Here is a 24,135-nt window from a genome sequence, read left to right on the forward strand (position 1 = left end):
AAGAAAAATATTCAACGATAGGTCTCATTTTTGTCTGGCGTTTCAGTTCTAGCTGAAAAGAGTTCGTGAAAGCAAATTTACATTAAAGCTAAGGCGACCCACAATCTGCACGAAGCCGCAAGCCTACATGCGATCCAATGAAGGTAACCTGCCAAAGTTAAAGTCATGCGTCACTGGCGGCTCAAGCAATCTTTACTTCTTTTTTTCGTTTCTGCATCCGTTCTTCCTGCGTCTGTGGCAAAAACGAGAAGTGGGAAGGCAGATAAATGGAAATTGGTGGAGGCAGGTGGTAGCGTAATGGTTAGAGTGCCCATCTCCCAAATGCAAGATGCTGCATTTGGGAGATGGGCTCGAATCCCGGTGGTTTGTTTGGGAAGACAGCTTTCTGTGCACTCTGGTGACTGCGACGCTCAGAATTAGGCGGCAGCCTGACGACAACGGTCGCCGTCAACGCAACAGAATAAGCGGGCGTGCAAGGTCCCACTTAAAGCGGCAGTACATTCAGAGGAGATACGCTATACTCTTGTCGGCAAAAAAAAGTGATGAGTAACGAGCGGTGTTGTTGAGCGAAGCTGTAGACCGATAATGTCACCATAGACATGACCACGCCCCAATCCCGGTGCTCAGCGGAAATATACGTCGACAGCATGTCAACTAGCGTGTTATAGATACTTCATTAAGGTCGTTGCGTGTTTGTGTTGTGTCTAGCAGGAGCGAGTAGTGTAAGAGATGACACTGGAGGGAAGGCGGTGAGCGAAGTCCGCGAAAAGTAATTGAGGATAGCCGTATTGAACGTCGACGCCGTGTTGAAGAAAGCCTGCGACTTCAGTTGCTCAGCCGACAGAAAGGCTTGAGTGGTAGCATACCGCTGGGCGTATTTGGTAACCACAGCGATAGACACACACTTTGCGGAAGTAAACAGAGGAAAGGGACGTAGTGAGTTGGCCGCCCTTTTCAAGCTCTGCTTGAAAAATGCATGTGGCGAAGTATGACGCACCAAATAGTATATGCCAACCCAAATGAATCAGCGCGGTCATACTTGCGCGACATGCCATGGTGGCCTGCCACCAGGACATCATGAAGTTGCAGCGATTACAGTTTTCATTGGGTACTTGAGAATAAAAACGAGCACATCAGAGAGGTCTGAGGGATGTTTCTACGGTATAAGAACACATCGCTCTCGCACCTCCCCCCCCCCCCCAAGTAACTAAATCACGAATATAAGCTTACGAATAGGGGCATCATAAGATCGAGCACTAGGGCGCTTGTTGATCTTGTTCAGGATGACGTCAGCGTTTCATTCAGCGTTTATTTCTGAGAAAATGAGTTGGAGTTACGTTTATTTGCATCACAATGGTGGGCGTAATCAGGCAAACATTGACAGCATTTCATTAGAGGGTGCCTGACTACTCTGTGGAGATTACGTTTAACAATGACAACAAACACAGAAAGCTTTGCTTACATCGATTCGCACATACGTGGGATCCGCATAATTTTGTGACTATCAATTTAGGTTCTTCAGAATGGCGCTCATTAGCGCAACATTTCCATCCACAGTGAGCATAAGCGGCTGTCGTATCCACAGTAGAATTGATTTAAATGGCTTTAATCCCATGGACATATCTTCGCCAACTTCCGTGGGAATGGAGTCGTCAAAATGGAATACAGGTGACAGGGAAATCAGGAGGTTGAGGAACGGCACGAAGGCGGAAGCTTGCGCATGACCTCAGGGATATAAAATGACTTTTTGAGCAGCTTGGCCAGGGGGCCATGCAATGGTTTCCACGTCTATTAAAAATCCTCCAAAATATTAAGAGGCCGACGAAAATGCGGGCATTTTGGGAAAGGTGAAACCGCTGGAAATTTCACGACAGCCTTATCCTAAATATTGTCACGTGGTCGTGACGTTGAATAACACAGTAGCAGTACTGTGAACGACAAAACTAACTTTTATTGGGCGAACCTGTGCCCACAAAACAGGCTACACTTATAGCACAACGATAGCGGCGAACACGCTCGGCGATCGTCGAAAATATGATCAGCGGGTCAAGCGCGTCGGCTTCTTTAGAGCAGTCATCGAATGTTCCAGACTAATCGTTCGGACCCGCGTGCCTTCCACAAAGTTCTGCACCATTCGCGTCAGATGATGAAATCAGATAACATAACGTTCGGCGACAACAGACAGCGGATAGAAGCATCGATAACGTTCCAGAAACTTCGGATACATACAGGCGCGTCCCACGCTGTGCGATTACGTTTTTTAGGCTGCGAAACGTGGTTGATAAGTATAGTAAAGTATGATAAGTATAAGTAAAGATAAGTATACGTGTCAATATAAAAGATGACTTAACATAAGAAACCATAACGTTGACAGGGTGGCCAAATTCTGGCACAAATAAATCGGCTGTTGAAGCAGTTAAGCTGAAACGCAAAAGTGCGAAATAAGGCGAGAATGTCGGCAAGTGTTAAAAAAAGGTCAAGTAGGTCCTGTGGCCGACGCCAGCGCTCGGCAGCTGTCAAACGACTGCACGTGTTAGCGAGATGCCTGGTCGTCAGTAATTACAGTATGATTCAGGTCTGAAATATTGGACGCGGACTCCATCACATTGAATACAGTGCATTCTACGGTGTCATTCTTGGACAGATGGTACCCATTCTCCAGCAATGAGGATGGGAACAAATTGTCTCACGGGCCGGCCGTCACCTTCCTCCTACTGCCAACATTCCTTTCCCTCCATAGTTGCTTAGCTTTTATTGGGTTCGGCTGCTAATCACGAGGTCTCGGGATCGAATCCCATCCACGGCAGCCGTATTTCAATGGGTGTGAAATGCGAAAACCCGCGTACTTAGGGTTAGGCGCACGTTAAAAATCCCAAGTGGTCTAAATTATTCCCGAATCCTCCCCTACGGCGTGCCTCATAATGAAATCGTGGTTTTGGCAAGTAAAACCGTATAATACGTTATGTAACATTCGTTGAGGATGTCCTGGGCAGTCGCACAACTCTTGAATTTGAATACAATTAAGTGTCAGGAGTTGCACGTGAGGTCCTTGAATATGTCATCATCATCATCATCATCATCAGCATCATCATCATCAGCCTGGTTACGCCCACTGCAGGGCAAAGACCTCTCCCATACTTCTCCAACAACCCCGGTCACCTACTAATTGTGGCCATGTCATCCCTGCAAACTTCTTAATCTCATCCGCCCACCTAACTTTCTGCCTCCCCCTGCTACAATTCCCTTCCCTTGGAATCCAGTCTGTGTATAATAGCTGTGTCTTACCAGTACTCACCTACGGGGCAGAAACTTGGAGGCTTACGAAAAGGATTCTACTTAAATTATGGACGAGGCAACGAGCTATTGAAAGAAGAATGATGGGTGTAACGTTAAGGGATAAGAAAAGAGCAAATTGGGTGAGGGAACAAACGCGAGTTAATGACATCTTAGTTGAAATCAAGAAAAAGAAATTGGCATGGGCAGGACATGTAATGAGGAGGGAAGATAACCGATGGTCATTAAGGGTTGAATATGTGGATAGCCTTTATGGCGTTCGATAGCTGCTAGTCTACATTGCGGCTATATAATAAAGGTGGAACGGCAACATGGTAGAAAATGTGGAGAACATACAAATCCCGCATATATTATTCCACAATAATTTTAAATAGCGTTCTTGCTTCACACACGTGGATAGCCGCCATAGGAGACTACTTTGGAAACTAACTGCAAGTACTGTATATGTCGTACCCAAGGGTGTACCTGGCCTGGTGGCCAGTAAATGTGACGTAATATTGCGAGCAGCTTCGGCCATAGCATGCTAACGGATGACGACATGAAGTGCAAGAGTGGACAGGGGACACTAAAGACGCTACGAGGACAAGCGCCCAGTTGGAAGTTTGCGCTTATCCTTGTCGCCTCTTTAGTGTCCCGTGTCCACTCTTGCGCTAGTCACTTTAGCATGGAATACCAACTAGCCCCCTCTCACACCCTGCGACGACACAGGGACAGTTTGCTCAACTCTTGTTTCGTGACTTTTGTGTCAAGGTGAAAAACCGACATATCCATGTATATGTCCCGATACTTAAGCACATCTAGATTTGCAGCTGCGTCGATAGCCCATGAGTGCGCATTGCCAAGTCGCTAGTGAAATAATTGTGTGCACCTTAACGAATTCGATAAGGGAAAATCAAAATCCATCCACGACGGCGTCTCTAGTAGGCGCGGTGCGATGTTCGGACGTTAACAATGTATGCCGATTGAAGAAAGGCTGCCCCGATGTGCTTCTGACGGTTAGGCTATCTTCTTTACTCCGTAGAATGAAAAAAAAAGAAAAAGAAAAGGAAAAGAGAAAAAAAAAAGAACCGAATCAAAAGCCCAGAATCAACAATTGCTCGTCGCGAGTAAACGCTGCATGACGAGCAATTTCCAGGCGACGAGCGAATACGTTTGATCAAGAACACTGATAACGCCGGCGGGACAAGCATTGTGGCGAAGTTCAATGCACAGGGATAGCTTTTACTTTTTTTATTTTTGTTTGGTTGACGTCATCACGCGTCACCGCGGGAAGTTTGAAAAGTTTAAGGTGAGTACGCCACGTGGTGGCATTCACGCGAACTAAACCCTCGTGTCCAGAAAAGCTGGATACGTGCCGACGGTCTGAGTCGTTGCCCCTAGAGTAACGAAAGTCTCATGCTCACACGAGCTTCCGTGGCATCCTTATGTTTGTATTTTTTTCATACGTTTTTTTATTATCGCGAAGTTGTAGTCGATTGCTAGCTGATTTTAGTAATCACGTCTGAACACTTTCAAGGAATGGCTGTTTTTAGTGTTCAGGGGGTTAAGACGCGCGAAAGGAATGGAGAAGCAGTAACGGGCGTCGTTACAGCCGGTAGGCATCGGAGGGGTACGCTACCCTGGAGAACGCAACAGCCCTCGCTAACTCGATCCCATGGCCTGTTCACGCTATTAGTATCAAACGAACCATAGGTGGAATCTAGGCTCTTTTTTTTTTAAAGCCTGGTGCATTTTGGAGGAGGGTGGCCTTGTGCTCGCTCGCTTTGCGGTTGTGGGTCCGGCACTGTTCTGGAGTGATTGCTTGTCCAAACAGGAGACGAAAAGTTGCGAGACCTGTTTGCAAGTCCAGTTTCACTGGACCGGACCAGGGCACAAGAGGGCACAAGAGGGCCACGAGGACTGACGAACGACTCCCAGAAATCTACCAGCTACGAACCAGGAGTTCGTCACCCCTGAGGGAAATTCTGCTACTGAAACGCCGATCTTTCGCCCAGTGGCTGCTGGCTCCTACGCGTCGGGATCTTCCCCGCCGGAGATGCTGTTACGGTCGGCGTGTAACACCCCGGGAAAAAAAGGACGCTCGGGGGACCCTGCTGTAACGCAACGAAGGATGGATTCCTAATTTGCTATGGTTGTATCGAGTCGTTGCTGGTCTGACAGGTGCCCGGCAGTGCTTGCAGGCCCCTTCGCGTATGCGCGTGCCTAAGCGAAACGAAGTATGGATTCCTAATTTGCTATGGTTGTTTCGAGCGGTTGCCGGTCTGGCTGGCGCACCGCAGTGCTTACAGGCCCCTTTGTGTATGTGCGACTTTAGATGAACACTTTCCACGAACTGTCTAACTCTAGGGGAAAACGTTTTCCGCGAACCAACAACGCCTAGAAGAGTAGGGATCTGCCGCCTACGATCTCCAGGACCTGCGGGTTACCATCAGCGGAGGCCAGCTCGTGAAAAGTCACCTGGAAGAGGATCAGCCGCCCATCCACAACCATACGCAGCGCCTATCACGTGACGTGGACGTGAGCAAGATACCGCCTACGATTTTAGTGGGCCTATTTAAGGGGCCCCGCAATGTAGTTTTTCACTTCATTCATTCACTTCCTTCACCAACCATTGAATAAACAGTGCAAGTTTAGCACTAGGACTCGTCCTTGCGTGGGCGACATGGTCTAACGGACGCCTGCAGCCTGCCGACAATCCCACGCTACGCAATAGTAACGCCGGTCGGTGTTGAAGAAACAGGCGTCGTTACAGCCGGTAGGCATCGGAGGGGTACGCTACCCTGGAGAACGCAACAGCCCTCGCTAACTCGATCCCATGGCCTGTTCACGCTATTAGTATCAAACGAACCATAGGTGGAATCTAGGCTTTTGCTAGACTTTGTTCATGCATGTCATGGTACAATACTTATGTGAAAAATCTATAGATGGTTAAAGTCGCAGGGAGCAGCACTTAAAAGAGTACAGAAACGGAACTACAAATGCGATATGGGCGAAAGCTTAACGTTCACTTACAGTCTGTTTCGCAGCTATATGTTGTTAGGAACATCGAAGCATTTCTTAAAAACATTCTTTGAACAATCCTTGACTCAGCAGTGGCACGAACACGAAATATGCGTTTCCTTTGCAATGCCGAGAACGAAACAGTTTATCAATGCACATCGAACGGTCTTAGCAACCTAACACAACCACATGTGCATGAAGACGTCACGTTTGAGGTGGAACACGATACAGTCACGAAACAGGAAAACGTGAGCCAGCTGGAGACTAAACCACGACTGAAGCGATACAGCACACTGCCGCAACTGCGTAGCATATGAAAGCCGGGCACCTTTCTCACTATCTGCAAACAAGTAACGTCATCTGTGTCCTTGAGTGCCTCGCGTGTGTGTGCAGTGTTTCCTCGTTCTCTGCGCGCTGATGTATCGTGTACAGAACACTAGGAATGGCATTAGGCTTTCTGGCTACTGCAATAATGCACCTTATACAAGGGCACTCTGGCGCAGACAAATACGCTCTAGTGGCCCAAACAGCAGAGGAAGTTAAATCGTTGTCTTGCTGCTAAATATCGCTGCAGAGCCACTATAAGTTAAGCATGCTTTCTCGCTACTGCCGAAACCATTAAAGAGCAAGAACGCTAGTTACATGCCAGGCAAGCAGGTGACGCCACGAAAAACGTAGCAAACGTCGTGCACCAAGTGTTGTTTCACTCATTCCAACACGTGTCCACAGCATCAACGTTAGGCGGTCTCGTATTTCAAGTATTGCTTAAAACGTATGCGTGGCGCAGTGTCATGGTGCTTCAGCCATCACAAAGTGCCTTAAGAACACAAACAGCGACACAAGCAACTAGAACGGCAATGTACAAATGATGTACGCACAAGAGGAAACCTCTAAACCTTTTATTAACATGTCTTGTGCGACTGAATGCTCCACATTGACATAGATTCCGACACTGCGTGAGATCTTCGTAATATTTTATCTAGAAGCGAGGAAGTGCGTCACTGCGCCCCCAGGCACTCAACCAGTGTCCAAGTTATGCGTAGCAAATGTGCAACACTGTGATGGTTTTATCGTCAAATGCATTGTTTTCATGCAAAAGTTTCCCATAGTTGCAGCTTTGCGCTGTGCGGCTGTGTATGGCCAGAACGTTTTCTTAGGAATTCTTCACGGGGATTCTTGTTACAACCTGAAAAAAAAAAAACATATATATTTTACACAAAACAAGCACGAAGACAAAGCTGAGCATAATTTTCAAATAACGAATTGAAGGCGTGCGATTCGCTTGAGTGTGACGCACGTGTTCTTGTATTACCAATGAGTTATACTTTCAGGGGATCGTGGCCAACATTAGCGAGTTCGACAGCAGCGCAAAACTTCGTAGCTTGAGGCGGGAAAGTAAAGTGCTCCCCTATGACTTCAAGGTGCAAATAAATGCATTTTCATAGCTTATAGCTTAAACAGAAGAGATGCGGAACAATGTGAGAGAAGACAAGCGCTTGCCCTGCGTCGATGCAGATGCCTGCGTCGCCTCGCTTGGGGCTCGTAAATAAAATGAAAGTGTGTCCGCTTGGCGTTCTGGGGATGCGCGACTCCGACGCGTCCCCTGATGTTTTCTCGCATAGCTTTCGTCTCCTGTAATCCAGCTTCGCCGCGTGGCTTTACTGTGGCTGTCGGTATGCTTGCAGGGTAGTACGAGAGATGGCGCGAGTGTTGCTCTGCTAACGCCACCTAACGGCGGGGTTACCTGGGCGCAAAAAGGAGAAGGCTCATCCTCTTTGGCTCGGAATCAGCAAGCGGCGCGGACGTTCCGCGCGCGAGCCGATCTGCTTCTGCGAGACCGTCTTGCGAGGCCTACCCTGGAATGGACGAACACGATCGTTCGAGCGCGCTACCGTTCGCGTGACCGTAAGCGCGAACGACGAGGCGTTGGTGTCCAGCATGGGGTCAACATATTCGCTCGTTATCCGGTCGCAGTGAGTTGGACTTCCGCGATTTTGCGCGCGCCCGTCGGCATGTTTTGTGGATAGCAATTCGGCTAGCAGGTATTAGTTTATGAAAGGTGCAATAAATGCCCTTGTGATTGTTTGCACTAACTTCTGTGTTGTTGTTCCTTTGTCCCAAGAGCACCGTGAGAACCCCACAGGACGAATGTCAGAGATTCTACACCTAAGGCCTGATCATCATCGTAAGGGCTATGCAGGTCTATGCAGGTCTCACGAGAGAATCGCGCGGGCGGCGCGGATACATTTGTTCATGCAAGATACGAGCGTATGCGCCGGACGTGGCACGCTCTTTGCCGACATCACGTGGCCGGCATATGAACTTCTAGCACGGATGCTGAAACAAGTTCGCTTCGGTTTTGAGGACGTGCACATTATGTGTGTTCTCAATTTGAAAACAAGGTAGTACCTCTAATTTAGAAAATTTAGATAGAAAGAAATAGAGTAATGAACTTGAGAATAAAGTTTCGTAAAATTCGAACCCGAACGGTTCCACTGAGGGCGACCCAGCAACGTGAAGGGACACATACGAAGACTAGAAGCAGACAGGATAGCACTCGTCCTGTCTGCTTCTAGTCTTCGTATGCGTCCCTTCGCGCTGTAAACCAAAAGTATGTTACCGTAGCAACTCGCCCAACTTTCCATCCTTTTGACCTAGCATCACTCGCGTAATGAAGCGCGCGCTTTGTGAGTCTATCGTGTGGCTGGCCGCACTGCCCTTCCTCACACGCGTACGAACTCGGAGCCGTACAAGCTGACGTGTATCTCGTGTTCCGTGTGGTCGGGCATTTAGGCCACAGGTTGTAGGGACACTCGACTCTGACGCGTCGCCAGATATTTTCACCGCAGGGCTCGCATCTCTTGGCATCCGGCTTCCCCACATAGCAGACACGACGTAGAGGGAATCGGTGTCCGGCTCACGCAATCAGGAGATTGCGCTGCTGCTGCTGCTGATTTATTGACATTCCCTTCGAAATGGGGCGGTGAAAATAGTCAGCCTTCTTGAGTTACTCAGGTATGCATGCTTCTCACTCTGATATTTTTGTATAAATTTCTTTAATTCTTTGTCTCATCCACAATACTTCTCTATTTACCTCGTATCACTACCTATGCCTGTAACGGATCTGGTCGTATCAATCTCTTCCCTGCTTTTCTTCCGCCAATAGTCAAAATGTCTCCTGCTTATCTCGACCGTTGACCGGCTGCGCTTCCGTCCGCTTTAAATCCAAGCCTCCTGGAACGTGTATGCTACATCCAAGTCTCACTGGATGAATCCCTTCGCATTCCATTAGGATACGCTAAGTGGTCTCCGGATTTTTGCTGCAGCACACACACGCCTCATCTTGTTGCGAATATTTGCTCCGGTATGTTTTTGTCCTTACGCAACTAGCTCTAGCCTTAAATAGTAATGCACTTCCCTCAGTGTTATCGCACATATTTTCCCTTCCAATTTAGTTCTTCCCATCCTTATAAGTCTCAATGGTCTTATTTGTTTCCATTCCTTGCATCCAATTAACTGTTTCTGTTTCTCTCACTGTCTGATGAGTGCTGGTCATCTATTTACACTTCCGATTACCCTGTACTTATATGTCAACTTACTTGAACTCTTCCTCCATTCTGTGTACACGCTTTTCAGGTACAAATACTTGTGCACTTTAGCCGCCCATTTATTGCGATTCACGTTTATGAGCCTTTCTTCAAAACTACTTTTGTTCTGCGCTTCCTTGACTTCAAAAGAGACCAAACCCATGTCACAATGCACTGTTTCACTTGTGGTTTAACCGTGGGCTCCCAAAGTCATCCGGCCTACCCATATTTGCTTAACTTTTAGCCCCGACAAAGTAACGGATATTAAGCGCAGAATGGCAGCTGCGAACGTTGACGATGGCATCATTTTTCCTTTCCGGATTCCACGCCAACTTCATATTTATTGTGGCCCCAAAGTGCCCTATGTTTCGTAATTGCTGCATTTCGCTTCCCCTTTATTTTCAGATTATCCTAGTGGGTGCTTGAGTAAGTATTTCGCTCGTTTACGCATACGCCGATGTATTAAAGTTACATGAGTATAGGTATGACTTGCCGTTGAATTGATAGCACGCAATTCCTCGCCTTTTCATTACAGATCATAATTTCCGATTTCTCTGTGTTGAACTTAAGGCCTAGATTTCTTTGCTATGCTCGTACGTGTCTGTAAAGCTCTTGCACTGTCCGCTAGTAGCACTATGCCATCCGCATACATCAGTGCGGGGACCTGTGGCGCCATTTGTTAATAACGCATGAAGGATAAATCAAACCCTAATTCACTGTTTTCCAGTCGTGTTTCTAAGCCTTTAACATCAAGCATGAACAACAATGGAGACAGAGGACATCCTTGCTTCAGTCCTTGGTGAATTTCCACCATTTCATTACATTTTTGGCCTTACCATACGATTTGTACTCGGTTGTCGTAGCTTCCTTTGAATCTAGAAATGCTATCCATTAGTCTACTCTGAACTACTGAAATCTTTATGCATTGAGTTAGTAAAAACATATCTTCTAAGCGTCTGTCTGGTCTTGCAATAGCAGCAGAAAAGTCGCCTTCTACTTTTTTTTAAGGTGGAAGGCTATGAGGCTGCAGTTGAAATCGGAAGGTCATACAATTGGACATGCTTCCAGTGCTCGCTTTCAAGACATCATCGAGGACAGCAGACTCTTATGCCGATAAGGTGTGGACTATGCATCGAAGGCATCACTGCAATGGATTGACGCACTCTAGCATATTGACGCTTAGGTTTATTCGCGGCTTCTAATGCAAAAGCGCAGTGACCGGGAACGGTGAGACAGCCCGAAGCACTGTCCAAAAAGACGCCAGCAATCAACAGCGCGAGCCGAGCCGAGGCGAGCGTTGGCGCTGTGGCTGTGCCACGAGACGCGTCTTCTTCTTCACAACGTCTTCTACACACCGCACACCAAAATATAAACTTTCGCAACTGATGTTCCGTGCTCCCTTATTGAAATTTTCCTACTTTCGGACCTCGAGCAGAACCACAAATGTACTAGCGCGGAGTGTCCTGTACATTTGATGCGCATCAACCCGGATGACATTTAGGAGCCGCTGTGTCGGCATCCCCTTTCGCAGGCGACTCTCAGGAGCTTTGACCCAACACCTGCATAACGCTCTAGATAGCTGCGCCACACTTGGCGGGTGGGACCGAGGCAGATGATAAAGCCGTCCAAGGAACGCCATGGACGCCTTATTGCTCGTGTAGTGAAATCGAAGATGTTCCTTGGACGGCTTTATCAACCAAGGAATGCTGTGGACGCAATAGCGGGTTTAATGAAATCAAAGATGGTGGACAAAGTTCCTTTCAGGAAACGCCAAGTCTTTCAGCTCTAATATTTTGGTAATTTGTTGGACTTTACCAGTCAATCGCTGTTTCTTGCTTAGTTGCTATGGAGTCTCACCGCGTCCATCGGACTCGGCAGTGCCTGCGGCGGCAGCCTCCAGGAAGCGCTAAGGCACCGAGAGCTACACTGACAGCGACGACACCACGGACTACTATGTTAACAGTGAAGAATCGTGTGAGGATACCTTCTAGCTATAGTCGGATACAACTCAAGTCTGCAGTGAAGCCCCACCCCCACCCTCATAACCGCCAGCCACTGTTCCTCCGCGAGGTGGCAAATAATTCAGAGTTAAAACTTTCCCTGTCACCTAAATAAGGCGGCAACCACAAAAATAAAATTATAAGTGCGTAATTTTGTACGTTTTCCCTCGTCCATCACAGTGGAACGGTGAAAACGTAATTCTTTTTTTAAACTGAAGTAAAACACATGCTTCGCTGCAACTATTTATTGTCAAGTTTCACTTCAGTTGGCAGTGAAGTTTCATGAGTAAAACGGGGTGAGCAGTGAAATGAACTGTGCCGCCGACTTTCGAAGAGTGAAAACCTCAGTCTTAATACACTTTGTCCGTGTCTCTTGCACACCCCATCGCTTTCCCCGATGGAAAGACTCTTCAAGAACAGCAGACGCACTGGAGGTATCAAGTACGACCCTGTTTTGAAATGGTTGCATGACGACGATTTTGTTTGCTTCTGTGATTGGCTGGCGGAGTAACAATCCCGCGTGGTCCATGTGCCTTGGTGGCCAACTGCAGTTTCTTTAAGTTGTATTCTACTATAGTGCGGAGCCGTATACAAAGAAAACAGAAGGCTTCTCAGCACATCACAGAATTCGAGTGCGTCTACCACGAGGTCATTGCGGAATACCGAGGTACTCATCATCCTTACCTCGTCAGTTCTCGCCACTGACAACATGAGATGCCTCAACAGGCAAGCTGTGCCTGTACATCTAGAGGCGCTGGTTCCGAATGAAATCAAAGATATCAGACTGCAAACCCGTAAGAACGTGGACCCTTGCGATGGACGTAGAGCATGCTGCAACAGAACTGCTTGTTGGCGTAGTTGGTGCTTGCTAAAAGATGTATTTTTTTTTTCCGCAAGTTAGCACACACAAAAGGAAGACATAGAACAGGCACATAGACCATACAAGGCCATAGAACACATAGGCCGCCCGTGTTGTCTTCTATGTGTCTTCCTTTTGTTTGTTTTAACTTGGGGCAAAACATGTCTTTTGACGTAGAACATGCGGATGCGGTGGATTCTTTGCGCAAAATCGCGGAACTTGATGGGATGGAAGGCTGCGCTCATATTCCGCTGGGCAAGGAAGTGTCAGCGCTGGCATAATTTGCACTGTTGACGAGACCATTACCTACATCGATCTCTAGGTCTTAATCAAGTCGGCTGCAGAAGAGACCGTCATCGCAAACGTGTTTCTTCTCGGCACGTCATGGTGTGCAAATATTATATTGTCACGTGGTAGTGACGTTGAATAACACAGTTCTGGCTGGGGCTGCGATGATTGTGGTTGTAACTCGGGAACTCCGAGCGATCGCTGAACTTCTTCTTTGACAATTTCGGTGACTGTGGCCACTTGAGGTTGCGATGAAGGGAAGATCCTTTGAAGCTCCTCTCGTACGACTGCCCTGATGGTCTCGCGCAGGTCGTCGGTGGCCAGTGACTGAACTCCGGCGCAGTTTGTCGAGCTCGTGCGGTGGTTGAATTGCCGGTTTCGCATTTCGAGTGTCTTCTCAATGCTCGTGGCCTCGCGAAGGAACTCTTCTACGGTCGTCGGTGGGCTTCGTATCATTGCGCCGAAAAGTTCCTCCTTTACACCACGCATCAGCAGGCGGACTTTCTTCTCCTCGGACATTTCCGGGTAGGCGTGGCGGAACAGACGGTTCATTTCCTCAGTAAAGATCGCGATCGTCTCATTCGGCAGCTGCGCTCTGGTCTCCAGTAGAGCTTGGGCTCGCTCTTTTCGCACGACGCTTGTAAATGTTTGCAGAAAGCCGCTTCGGAACAGGTCCCACGTCGTCAAGGTGGCTTCTCGATTCTCGAACCACGTCCTGACGGCGTCCTCCAATGCGAAATAAACATGTCGCAGCTTGTCCTCGTTTGTCCAGCTGTTAAACGTAGCGACCCTCTCATATGTTTCCACCCAGCTTTCTGGTCATCAAATGTGGAACCGTGGAACGTCGGTGGTTCCCTGGGCTGCTGCAGCACGATGGGGGACGCTGGGGCTGCCATTAGAGTTGCCTTGGACACAGTCTTCTTGGTCTCAGGTAAAAGTCCGTGCTCCGGGGGCAGCTGTTGAAGACGGCGGCTTGCTCGTTGCTCCGGGACGGCGCTGGTGTTGTCTTTGCGGTCCGGGCTTGAATTACGGCTTGATCGGGGGCGTCCGGTACATGAACGCACAAGCACCTCCACCAGATGTCACGTGGTAGTGACGTTGAATAACACAGTAGCAATACTGTGAACGACAAAACTAACTTTTATTGGGCGAACTTGTGCACACAAAACAGGCTACACTTATAGCACAACGATAGCGGCGAACACGCTCGGCGATCGTCGAAAGTCTGATCAGTGGGTCAAGAGCGTCGGCTTTTATACAGCAGTCGGCGAATGTTCCAGACTAAACGTTGGAACATTAAACTACTCCCCTTGAAGATGCATTACCAACAAGCCCACATTGCAACCCTCGTAAACGTTGGGACCCGCGTGCCTTCCACAAAGTTCTACACCATTCACGTCAGGCGATGAAATCAGATAACACAAGGTTCGGCGACAACAGACAGCGGATAGAAGCATCGATAACTTTCCAGAAACTCGGATACATGCAGGCGCGTCCCGCGCTGTGCGATAACATTTGTTAGGCGGCTAAACGTGGTCGCCCGATAAAGACAAGTACACGTGTCAATACGTAAGAGTGAATGTCTCCCATCACACGTAAGGGTGGGACACAACCGACACGCAGTTCCCCCCTCTTTACCGAAACCGCTGCAGTGCTGGAAGTGCATGAAGCTAGGCCATATGAGCAGTGTGTGCAAAACCACTACCGTGTGTTCTCGATGGACTGGGCCCCATACTACTGACACTTGTGAAGTCATTGTTCTGAAATGCGCAAATTGCGGTGGGCCTCGCGATGCATCCTCAATGAACTGTCATTTGATTCGGAAGGAAATGCCAATATTGAAGGAAATGGTTACACTCGTTTCACTGAGGAGCGGACACACCTATTAAGCGATGACAATCACGTCGCCAATGTAGTTCAAGAGCCTCCAAAGCCTCTGTGCAAGCGAGACACGTCCAACATCACCATACTCTCTGCCGCCCAGGCTCAAAGACAAAGCAGCCTCGAAAAGCACGGCAGCTGACACTTTGGCTGAACTCTTGAGTTACATGTGCCTGCCGAGCAATATCAGACTCCGACAGCAAGGGACACCTCATTTGTTGCTGATAGATCGACGGACCAAGACCACCAAAATGTTGTCATGCTCAGCTCTCTAATGAGTGCTATTCGAGTTCTTCTAGACAAGTTACAGACACCAACACCTCAAAGTGCCCTGCACTTCTGAATGCCATCAATTCAGTTCTCGCAAGCCTCAAGAGGAAGATTTAGCTCCGGTGCTCCTATCTAAATACATGTAAAAGGAGAATTCGTTTTTCTCGGCAACCACTGCAGCAAATTTGACGAGGTTTCTTGAATCCATCTCGCCGATGCATCTCAAGTCTGGCTACTGGCAAATCGAAGTTGACGAGAGGGATCCCGAAAAGACCGCCTTCATCACGCCAGACGGCCTCTATGAGTTCAAAGTCATGCCATTCGGAGTGTGTTCGGCACCTGCAACGTTCCAGCGCGTCTTGGACATGGTTTTAGCAGGATTGAAGTGGCAGACCTGTCTTGTTTACATGGGTGACGTCTTCGCCTTCGCTGAAAATTTCGACGATTACCTTCGGTGGCTTGCGCGAGTACTAGAGGCCATCAAGTCATCAGGGCTCACTCTGAAGCCGGAAAAGTGGCACTTCTCTTAAGGTGAGAGTCTGTTCCTGGGCCACGTCATCAGCAAATCTGGACTACGCTATGGCCCGCAGAAGACAGCTGCCATTGCAAAGTTCCAGTAGCCCATCGACAAGAAGGCAGTGCGTAGATTCCTTGGCATGTGTAATTAGTACCGGCGCTTTGTCAAGGACTTTTCACGCATCGCCGAGCCGCTGACACATCTAACCAAATGTGCTGTCGAGTTAAGTGGAAAATGCCACAGGCTGGCGCACTTCGACAACTCAAACGACGCATGCAGTCGCCACCCGTACTGGCGCACTTCGACCAGTATGCCCATACAGAAATCCACACTGATACCAGTAGCCTAAGCGTCGGTTTCGTCCTAGTCCAGAGGGAAGACGGACTTGAACAGGTGATAGCTTGCTCTAGCCAGTCGCTGTCAAAAGCGGACGACAGTTGTTCTACGATCAAAAAGGAATGCGTCGCCATCATGTGGGCTACAGCGAAATTCCTCCCTTACCTATACGGCAGGTCGTTCAATGTCGTCAGCGGCCATCATGCGTTGTGTTGGCTAGCGAGTATAAAGGACCCTTCAGGACGCCTGGCGCGGTGGAGCCTCAGGCTGCAAGAATGTGACACCACTGTAACCTACAAGTCCGGACGAAAATACTCTGATGCCGACTGCCTATCAAGCACCTCCAGTGACCTCACGCCGCAAGACGATGAGGACAGCGGCTCCTTCCTTGGAGTAATAAGCGTGGAACACTTCGCTTAACAGCAACGAATAGACCCGCAGCTAAACGGCTTCGTCGAGTATTTGGAAGAGAACACAGAGTTTGTCCCTAGGGCATTTAAGCGAGGATTGTTTTTGCTGTCGCTTCAAAACAAACTGCTCGTAAAGAAGAACTTCTCACCAGTCCGTGCCGACTACCTTTTTGTTGTTCCCTCAGCGCTGCGCCGAGAAGTACTGTACACCATACATGACGATCCGACCGCTGGGCACTTCCGATTCTCCCGGACGCTATCGAGGATACAGGAAAAGTATTACTGGCCACGCCTGACCGCCGACGCGTCACCCGTTACGTCAAAGACATGCCGAGACTGTAAGCGACGCAAGACAGCACCGACAAGGCCAGCAGGATTAGTAAAGCCGATCAAGCCTCCTTAACTACTATTTCAGCAGATCGGGATGGAATTGTTGAGACCCTTTCCGATGTCCCCTTCCAAAAACAAGTGGACCGTCGTGGCCATGGACTACCTCACCCGCTTCGCTGAAACGAAAGCTCTGCCGTGTCGAAGTTCTTCGTCGAGAACATCCTGCTGCGACATGGTGCCCCAGAAGTCCTCATCACCGACAGAGGAACGGCCTTCACAGCGGAGCTCACCCAAGCCATTCTGAATACAGCCAGACAAGCCACCAGAGGAAAGCTGCCTACCACCTGCATACGAATGGTGTTACGGAGCAGCCGAATAAGACATTCGCAGACATATTGGCAATGTACGTCAGCGTCGAACACAGGACCTGGGATGCCGTCCTGCCGTACGTAACCTTCGCTTACAACACGGCGCTGCAAGAAGCAACACAGATCACGCCGTTCAAGCTTGTTGCCGGCAGGAACCCGACGACGACTCTCGACGGTATGCTGCTACACGTTACCGAGGAAGAGAATTTTGACGTCGCCACTTATCTCCAGCGCACTGGAGAAGCCAGACAGCTCGCCCGCCTGCCGATCCAGAACCAGCAGAGGACCGATAGCCGACACTACAACCTTCGACGACGCAACGTCGAGTACCACCTCGGCGACGGTGTTTGGATTTGGACCCGAACACGCCGAGAACTTAGCGAGAAGCTTTTACGCCGCTATTTCTGACCCTACAAGATCATCCGACGCATTGGCGCAGTCGAAGATGAGGTCGTGCCAGACGGCATATCGCTATTACAGCGGCGCCGCTCACGACCTGAAGTAGTCCAAGTTGTGCTACTTAAGCCGTTCTACCATCGCTAACGAACTTTGGGATTCCGCATAGCTGAACTTTGGGCTTTCTTCTTTTTTATGCGAAGCATATTACGAGGGCTCAACCCAGCTCCTCAGGCGCGGCGGTGACCATGAAATCACGTGACACCGTGACGTCACGACAGAGGAGAAGTGGCTTTGGCTCAACTCTTGCAAGACGGGCTGGGTGGGAATCGAACCAGGGTCTCCGGAGTGTGGGACGGAGACGCTACCACTGAGCCACGAGTACAACGCTTCAAAGCGGTACAAAAGCGCCTCTAGTGAATGCGGTGTTGCCTTAGAAACGCGCTGTTTCTAAGGCGTGCGTCTCTTGCTCAGGCGCACATTTCGTTGCCGCGCCGAACGCTGCTTTGCTCGACGCTCACCGCGTCCAATGCGGGGCGCGTAGTCGCTGCCCTGTAGCCCATTGTCTTACACCCCTTGGCGGGTCGACGGGAACGCTGTCGCGTTCCACTCTTGAAGGCGAAGAAGTAATGCATGAGTTGTTTCTTCGTCTAGCCGAACCAAATATAGCCAAGCAACAGCAGTTCACCAGGCTAAACAGTGGTTCAACAACTAAAATAAAGGCTAGTATGCTTCGCATCCTGGGCTTAACCTTACCTAAGCCACAGCCATTTTTTTGGACTGTGTTACTTTAGACTTTGTTTTGTTTGTTGGTTTGTTACTTTTGTTTAATAAGTGTCCTTTTGTGTTTCGCTCGCGTGTTTGTAGCATGGCGAAGATGCTTTTTGAGAGGGGGGCATTGACACGTGGACTTGTTAATGTTTTACGGGTGAGCGCTTTACATCATCTAATGAATGTTATCACTCAGCGCGGCACGTCCCCGCAAGTATCGGAAGTTTCTCGAATGTTATCGATGCTTCTGTTGTCACCGAAGCTTATGTAATCTGATTGCATGTGCGACGCGAATTGTGTAGAACTTTCGGGAAGAGACGCGAGCACCACGGATTGCTCTGGAACATTCGGTGCACGTTCGCATAATCGAATGTTGTGGGATCGTTCCCCACTTGCAGCAAGTTGTTTTTTCATCCACTTTCATTTCCATTAATTTATCGCTTCTTTATTTCATTCATTACGCGCAAGTAATTTCCTCTATGTTGTTGTTGGTGTCAGTGTTTGTTATGATATGACTAATAAAAATTGGGTACTTCGGTTATCCCCCTTTCTTTTCGTTTATCCTTGTGCTGATCGCTTACCGCTTCTAGTGACTCGCATGCTGTGAGTACATTTTATTCATTGGTACCTGAATACTTCAGAAGCATTCGTTTAGTTTCGGCACCTGGACACAAATGAATATTTCTCGCTGAAATTGCAGATTATTTAGGCTGAAGCTTTTGCACTGTCCTTTTTCGCTTATGCCATTGCTGCGTGTTTCTTTCGACATGCCATGATGCCAGACTCCGCGCTGACGAATTACATGGATTACACGCATCTTCGAAATCCCTGGCGCAGAGAAATCTGCCAAACACGAAAACCCGCAGTGTCCATTAAGAGGCGGCGCTGTCGCATACCAACGCTAAATTTCTACCAACACAACTCTGGAGTGGTTAAGTCACAACTATGCGCTTTCGTAGCGAAGCAGAGACAATAGATAATTTCGTTTTGCTCTTAGACGTTTTCCTGCATTAAGCAACAAGAAAATAATAAACTCAGCAGTCTTGGCTTACATTTATTTGTGCCTGTATTTCTGTCTTTCGAAGCCTTCGTTTTTGGGTTGGGAAACAGAAATGCTTCGCTAGCAGTCCGAAGAAAATGATCTTACAGAACGCAATCACTTGCCCTTCTAGGCTGATAGTTCTTTAATCCAGGGTTCGACGAAACATCGTGTGGCAAGGGGCAATGATTTTCTTGGAGGCAAGCAAACAGTCGCCACAGGCATAAAAATATTACTCTTATTTCTATTACAGCAAAAGCTGTTATGGGCGCATACTTTGATGGTTGTTTTGATGTATGCTATGGTCACCGCTAGAATCCCCAAAAATATGCGCAGAAATACAAGGGAAGAAAAATTCTCAACTTGCTGCGGGGATTCGAACTTACGACGAAAAGTCCAGACCCCTCTTAGCCCCTCTGGCGACGCCAGAGCCGCAAAATTGGAAAACGCACTGGCAGCTGCCATGATTGGCCAAAGCCAGCTCATCACCGGATAGAGCTGGCGTCCACGCTTTCTTTGAGTTCTAAGACGTTGTCTTTTCAGTTGCGGACAACTGCCATGATTGGCTAACGCCCGCTCATCACTGGATAGAGATGGCGTCCACACCTTCTTTGAGTTCTAGCACGTTGTCTTTCCAGTTGCTGAGGCTGTCCTAAATAAAGTTTTGTAATTCTAGGTCTAATGACTGATTGAGCACGTCTGCTTCTTCATTAGTATTTTACTTGTAGCGCTTGGCTCCTCCTGCTTACTGGATGGCGCTGAGGTCGTCTTGGAAGAATTAGCATGCAATGTCTCTGTCCACAAGATCGCGACAAAATGAAGACAATGAAGGATTGCCTAGACTCGTGCGTCGCGTATGCACCTACATTGTATGATGTGTGATGTATGTAGCTATGATGCATGCATACATATTGTGCTTGCTGAGGTAGTACTAAATTTACTATTACTGTCAACAGCCCCCATCATGTGCCATCGAACAGCCGTAAGCGCCTCGATTAATGTGCACTGCCTAATCTGTACTGCTTGACGCACAATCTTGTTTTTACGGATACGATTAACTGTGCAAAGCCGGTGCCCCACATTGCCCATCTGCCAATTACTACGGTCCCCTTTCTTTTCAAGAAAGGAGATAAAGCTTCCCTCATTAGGCGACATTACCATTCGTTATGTACAAGTTCAATTTGGAATTCTCACTGGCAGGATCACCCTTTAGAGCAAGCAAAACTGACGTAAGCCCGGTTGGGGCGCTTGAGCAGCTCTTGCATAGCTGTCTGCTCTCTCTCTCTCTCTCTCTCTCTATATATATATATATATATATATACATATATATATATATATATATATATATATATATATATATATATATATATATATATATATATATATATATATATATATATATATATATATATATATATATATATATCCGCTACTTGAGTCTCGCTTCCACTCAAGAAGTACTTTTTTGCAAGCTAGTTGGCTAATGTTGAAATTCTAAACGTAGTGCGCGAAACAATCGCCGCAGTACGTGACGAATTTCTGCTTCCCCTGCTTTTGTCTTGTTGACGGGTGCCCCGGTGTACCCTGTAATCGGTGTCTCTGCTGACTTTTCACTCACCGATTTGACTTCGGTGTATTCCATGATGCCATCTTCGCCCCTGCACAGGACAAAAAACACGCACAGACTTTAACTTTGCAAGCACGTCACCTAGAATATGCCTGCCATCACTGCCAAATGTGAACTCGGTGAATGTGTACGTCTCCCAGGATAGCGGGCAAACACACACTACGTGGTTAATAAACACGGGCATAACACGTTGGCCTGCTTGTTCAATTAATTTATTACAAAGCCAGTAATTGCCCACAAATTTTAATGTTTTATCGCACATGACCTATAAGATAAGATTCCTTGGAATTTTAAGCTCTGCGCCACAGTTTGGTTTGACAATACGGAGGGAGAAATTCCTGTAACGAGCGTACAATGCTTCCAAGCACTGCAATAAGTGATTCGCTCTGTAGTGGACAGTACTCATAGAGCCCCCGCGGTGGAAGAAGAGACTGGACTAGTGCCATCAACGCCGTCATCTGTTTAATAAACGGCTCTGTTTAAAATGGTTTTATGTGCCTCACCTACTACGACGTCTGTCGAGGCCTTAGCGACGATGGCAGACCAGATTATGGATACTTTCCAATCTATGATATCCCATATTGACCGCTGCAATGCAGCCGTTGCGACACAACCTCAGTTACTGCAGCACTTTGACGTGCCCGACAGTTCAAGCATGCATGCACCTTGCTGCACAAATAGAGGAGCTAACTAACCAGTTGGCTGCCTTACATTTTCGGGCGAATAATCATCAGCAGCGGCATCACTCTCATGACCAAAACGCGTCACGCCCTCCGTCTCCCTTTACTTGTTGGTATCACGCTAGATGTGGCACTCGTGCACGGCAGTGCCATTCGCCTTGCAACTTTCCGGGAAACGGTCGGGCCAGTCACTGATGACGGCTAGTGCTACTGGCCCTACATCAAGCCGTCTCTTCAACGTCGCCGACCGTGTCCCGAAAGTTCGCTATCTTGTAGACACTGGCATGGAAATTTGTGTCATTCCTCTTACTTTTCAAAACCACAAAAGACATCGCAATGACACGTCTTATCTCACTGCCGTCGGTTCCAGCATTAAAACATATGGGCAGAAATCTGTCGCTTTTGACCTTGGTTAGCGACGCCCTTTTCCATGGCTATTCACCGTCGCTGACGTCTGCGGGCCGATCACCGGCGCTGACTTTCTGTAAAAGCTTAACATTTCTGTCGACCTTCACCACTGCCGCCTTCTTGACTCCTTAATAAACCTGTCCGTACAAGGTATCGCCATGTCTGCGCCACCTTTGCGTCTCGTACACGCACACACCCAGGTACCGAAACCGTTGTCCACCATCCTGCTGGAATTTCCAGAGCTGTTCGAAGCACCATCTCCAGATCGTCCAATAGTGCACAACGTCACGCACCACATTGTGACTAAAGGACCACCAGTGTATGCGCGACCTCGCCGCTTTGCACCAGGCCGTCTGAAAATTGCAAAGCAAGAATTCGAACACATGCTCGAGTTGCGCTTCGTTCGTCCTTCCGGTAGCGCTTGGTCATCTGCTTTACACATGGTGCCCAAGACGGGTGATTCGCGACCGTGTGGCGATTACCGTGCCTAAAACAAAGTGAAGACTCCCGACAGGTACTCTATATACCCCCACATCCACGAGTTCACCGCATCGCTTCATGGTTGCTGCATATTTAGCAAGGTGGATCTAGTAAAAGCTTACCATCAGATTCTTGGAGAGCCTTCCGACATTTCTGAAACTGCAATCATTACATCTTTTGGCATGTTTGAATACGCTCGCGTGCCATTCGGCCTACGTGATGCCGCTCAAACATTTCAGCGTTTCGCCGATCAGTTTTGCTTCGTACATTTAGACGACATTCTTGTATTCACTCGCTCTGCTGTTGAACACGAATCTGACCTACGTAAAGTGGTTGAACGGCTCCGCCAGTATTGCCTGGTTACAAACATCTCGAAGAGTGAGTTTGGCGTTGCGTCTCTCGATTTCCGGGGCCATTGAGTAGACGAGCATGGCATCCAACCCGTCCCATCCCGTGTCCAAGCCACTAAAGATTTCCCACATGCGTTGCCCACCAAGCAATAACGGGCATTTCTGGGCTTCATCAATTACTATCGCCGTTTCATTCCTCGTTGTGCTTCAATTTTGCATCCTCTGTACATTCTACTCTCTGGTACACCACGAATTAGCAAGCCTATATTATGGACTAATGCTGCTGAATGTGCTTTTATCTCGGCCCAGAACGCCATTATTAGCACTGCTCTTCTGGCACACCCGCAGCCAGACGCTGCAATGTCCGTTATGGTAGACGCCTCTGATATAGCTGTTGGCGCCGTGTTTCAACAGCTGGTTGGCAGCCTATGTCTTTCTTTTCAAGGAAGCTGACACCGCAAGAAACCCGCTATAGCACTTTTGGTCGCGAATTGCTACTACTCTACCTCGCAGTCCGCCACTTCCGTCACAATCTCGAAGGGCTTCAGTTCTTTATTCTCACCGACCACAAACCGCTCATTTATGCTATTACTTCCAACAGTTCCTCGCACACTCCCCGCGAAATTCGCCACTTTGCGTATATCTCCGAATTCACTACTGATATTCGGCATATCAGTGGGGCCGATAATCCCGTTGCTGACGCTCTACCACGTATTCACATAAATGCAAACCAATTGGTGCCGAAGAACCTGCATTCGCCAAGAATAAAAATAACAGACGTTTCGGGCCCCGTACGGGTCCCTTGATCACAATGCAAACCAAGTAAATCGTTCTGGCATTGACTTCGTCCACGTCGCTACCACTCAACGCACAGCCCGTGAACTTCAAACACTCCGGACTGCCAACGATTATCTGCGCTTCGAAGATATTGACACGTGTACTTATCTTTATCGGGCAACTACGTTTCGCCGCCTAACAAATATAATCGCGCAGCGTGGGACGCGCCTGCATGTATCCGAAGTTTCTGGAAAGTTATCGATGCTTCTATCCATTGTCTGTTGTCGCCGAACCTTATGTTATCTGATTTCATCACCTGACGCGAATGGTGTAGAACCAGTAGAACTTTGTGGAAGGCACGCGGGTCCGAACGATTAGTCTGGAACATTCGATGACTGCTGACCCGCCGTGATTGCTCAGTGGCTATGGTGTTGGGCTGCTGAGCACGAGGTCGCGGGATCGAATCC

At 48.3% G+C, this 24,135-nt stretch overlaps 1 protein-coding gene across 2 annotated transcripts in view; it reads right to left on the minus strand.

Moving 5' to 3' along the window:
• Window positions 1-7,177: 7,177 nt before the first annotated feature.
• Window positions 7,178-24,135, minus strand: part of LOC135911970 (aldehyde dehydrogenase 1A1-like) — a 360,058-nt gene continuing 343,100 nt past the window's right edge. For both annotated transcript variants that reach the window (XM_065444352.2, XM_070527411.1), the window contains exons 20-21: window positions 20,965-21,004; window positions 7,178-7,480 (exon numbers count right to left, since the gene is read on the minus strand). In XM_065444352.2, the coding sequence (XP_065300424.2) occupies window positions 7,448-7,480; window positions 20,965-21,004 (73 nt within the window). In that variant the 3' untranslated portion in view covers window positions 7,178-7,447. The remainder of the gene's footprint in view (window positions 7,481-20,964; window positions 21,005-24,135) is intronic.

Source organism: Dermacentor albipictus, chromosome 10 (assembly GCF_038994185.2).
Source record: "Dermacentor albipictus isolate Rhodes 1998 colony chromosome 10, USDA_Dalb.pri_finalv2, whole genome shotgun sequence".
NCBI classification, from domain to species: Eukaryota; Metazoa; Arthropoda; class Arachnida; order Ixodida; family Ixodidae; genus Dermacentor; species Dermacentor albipictus.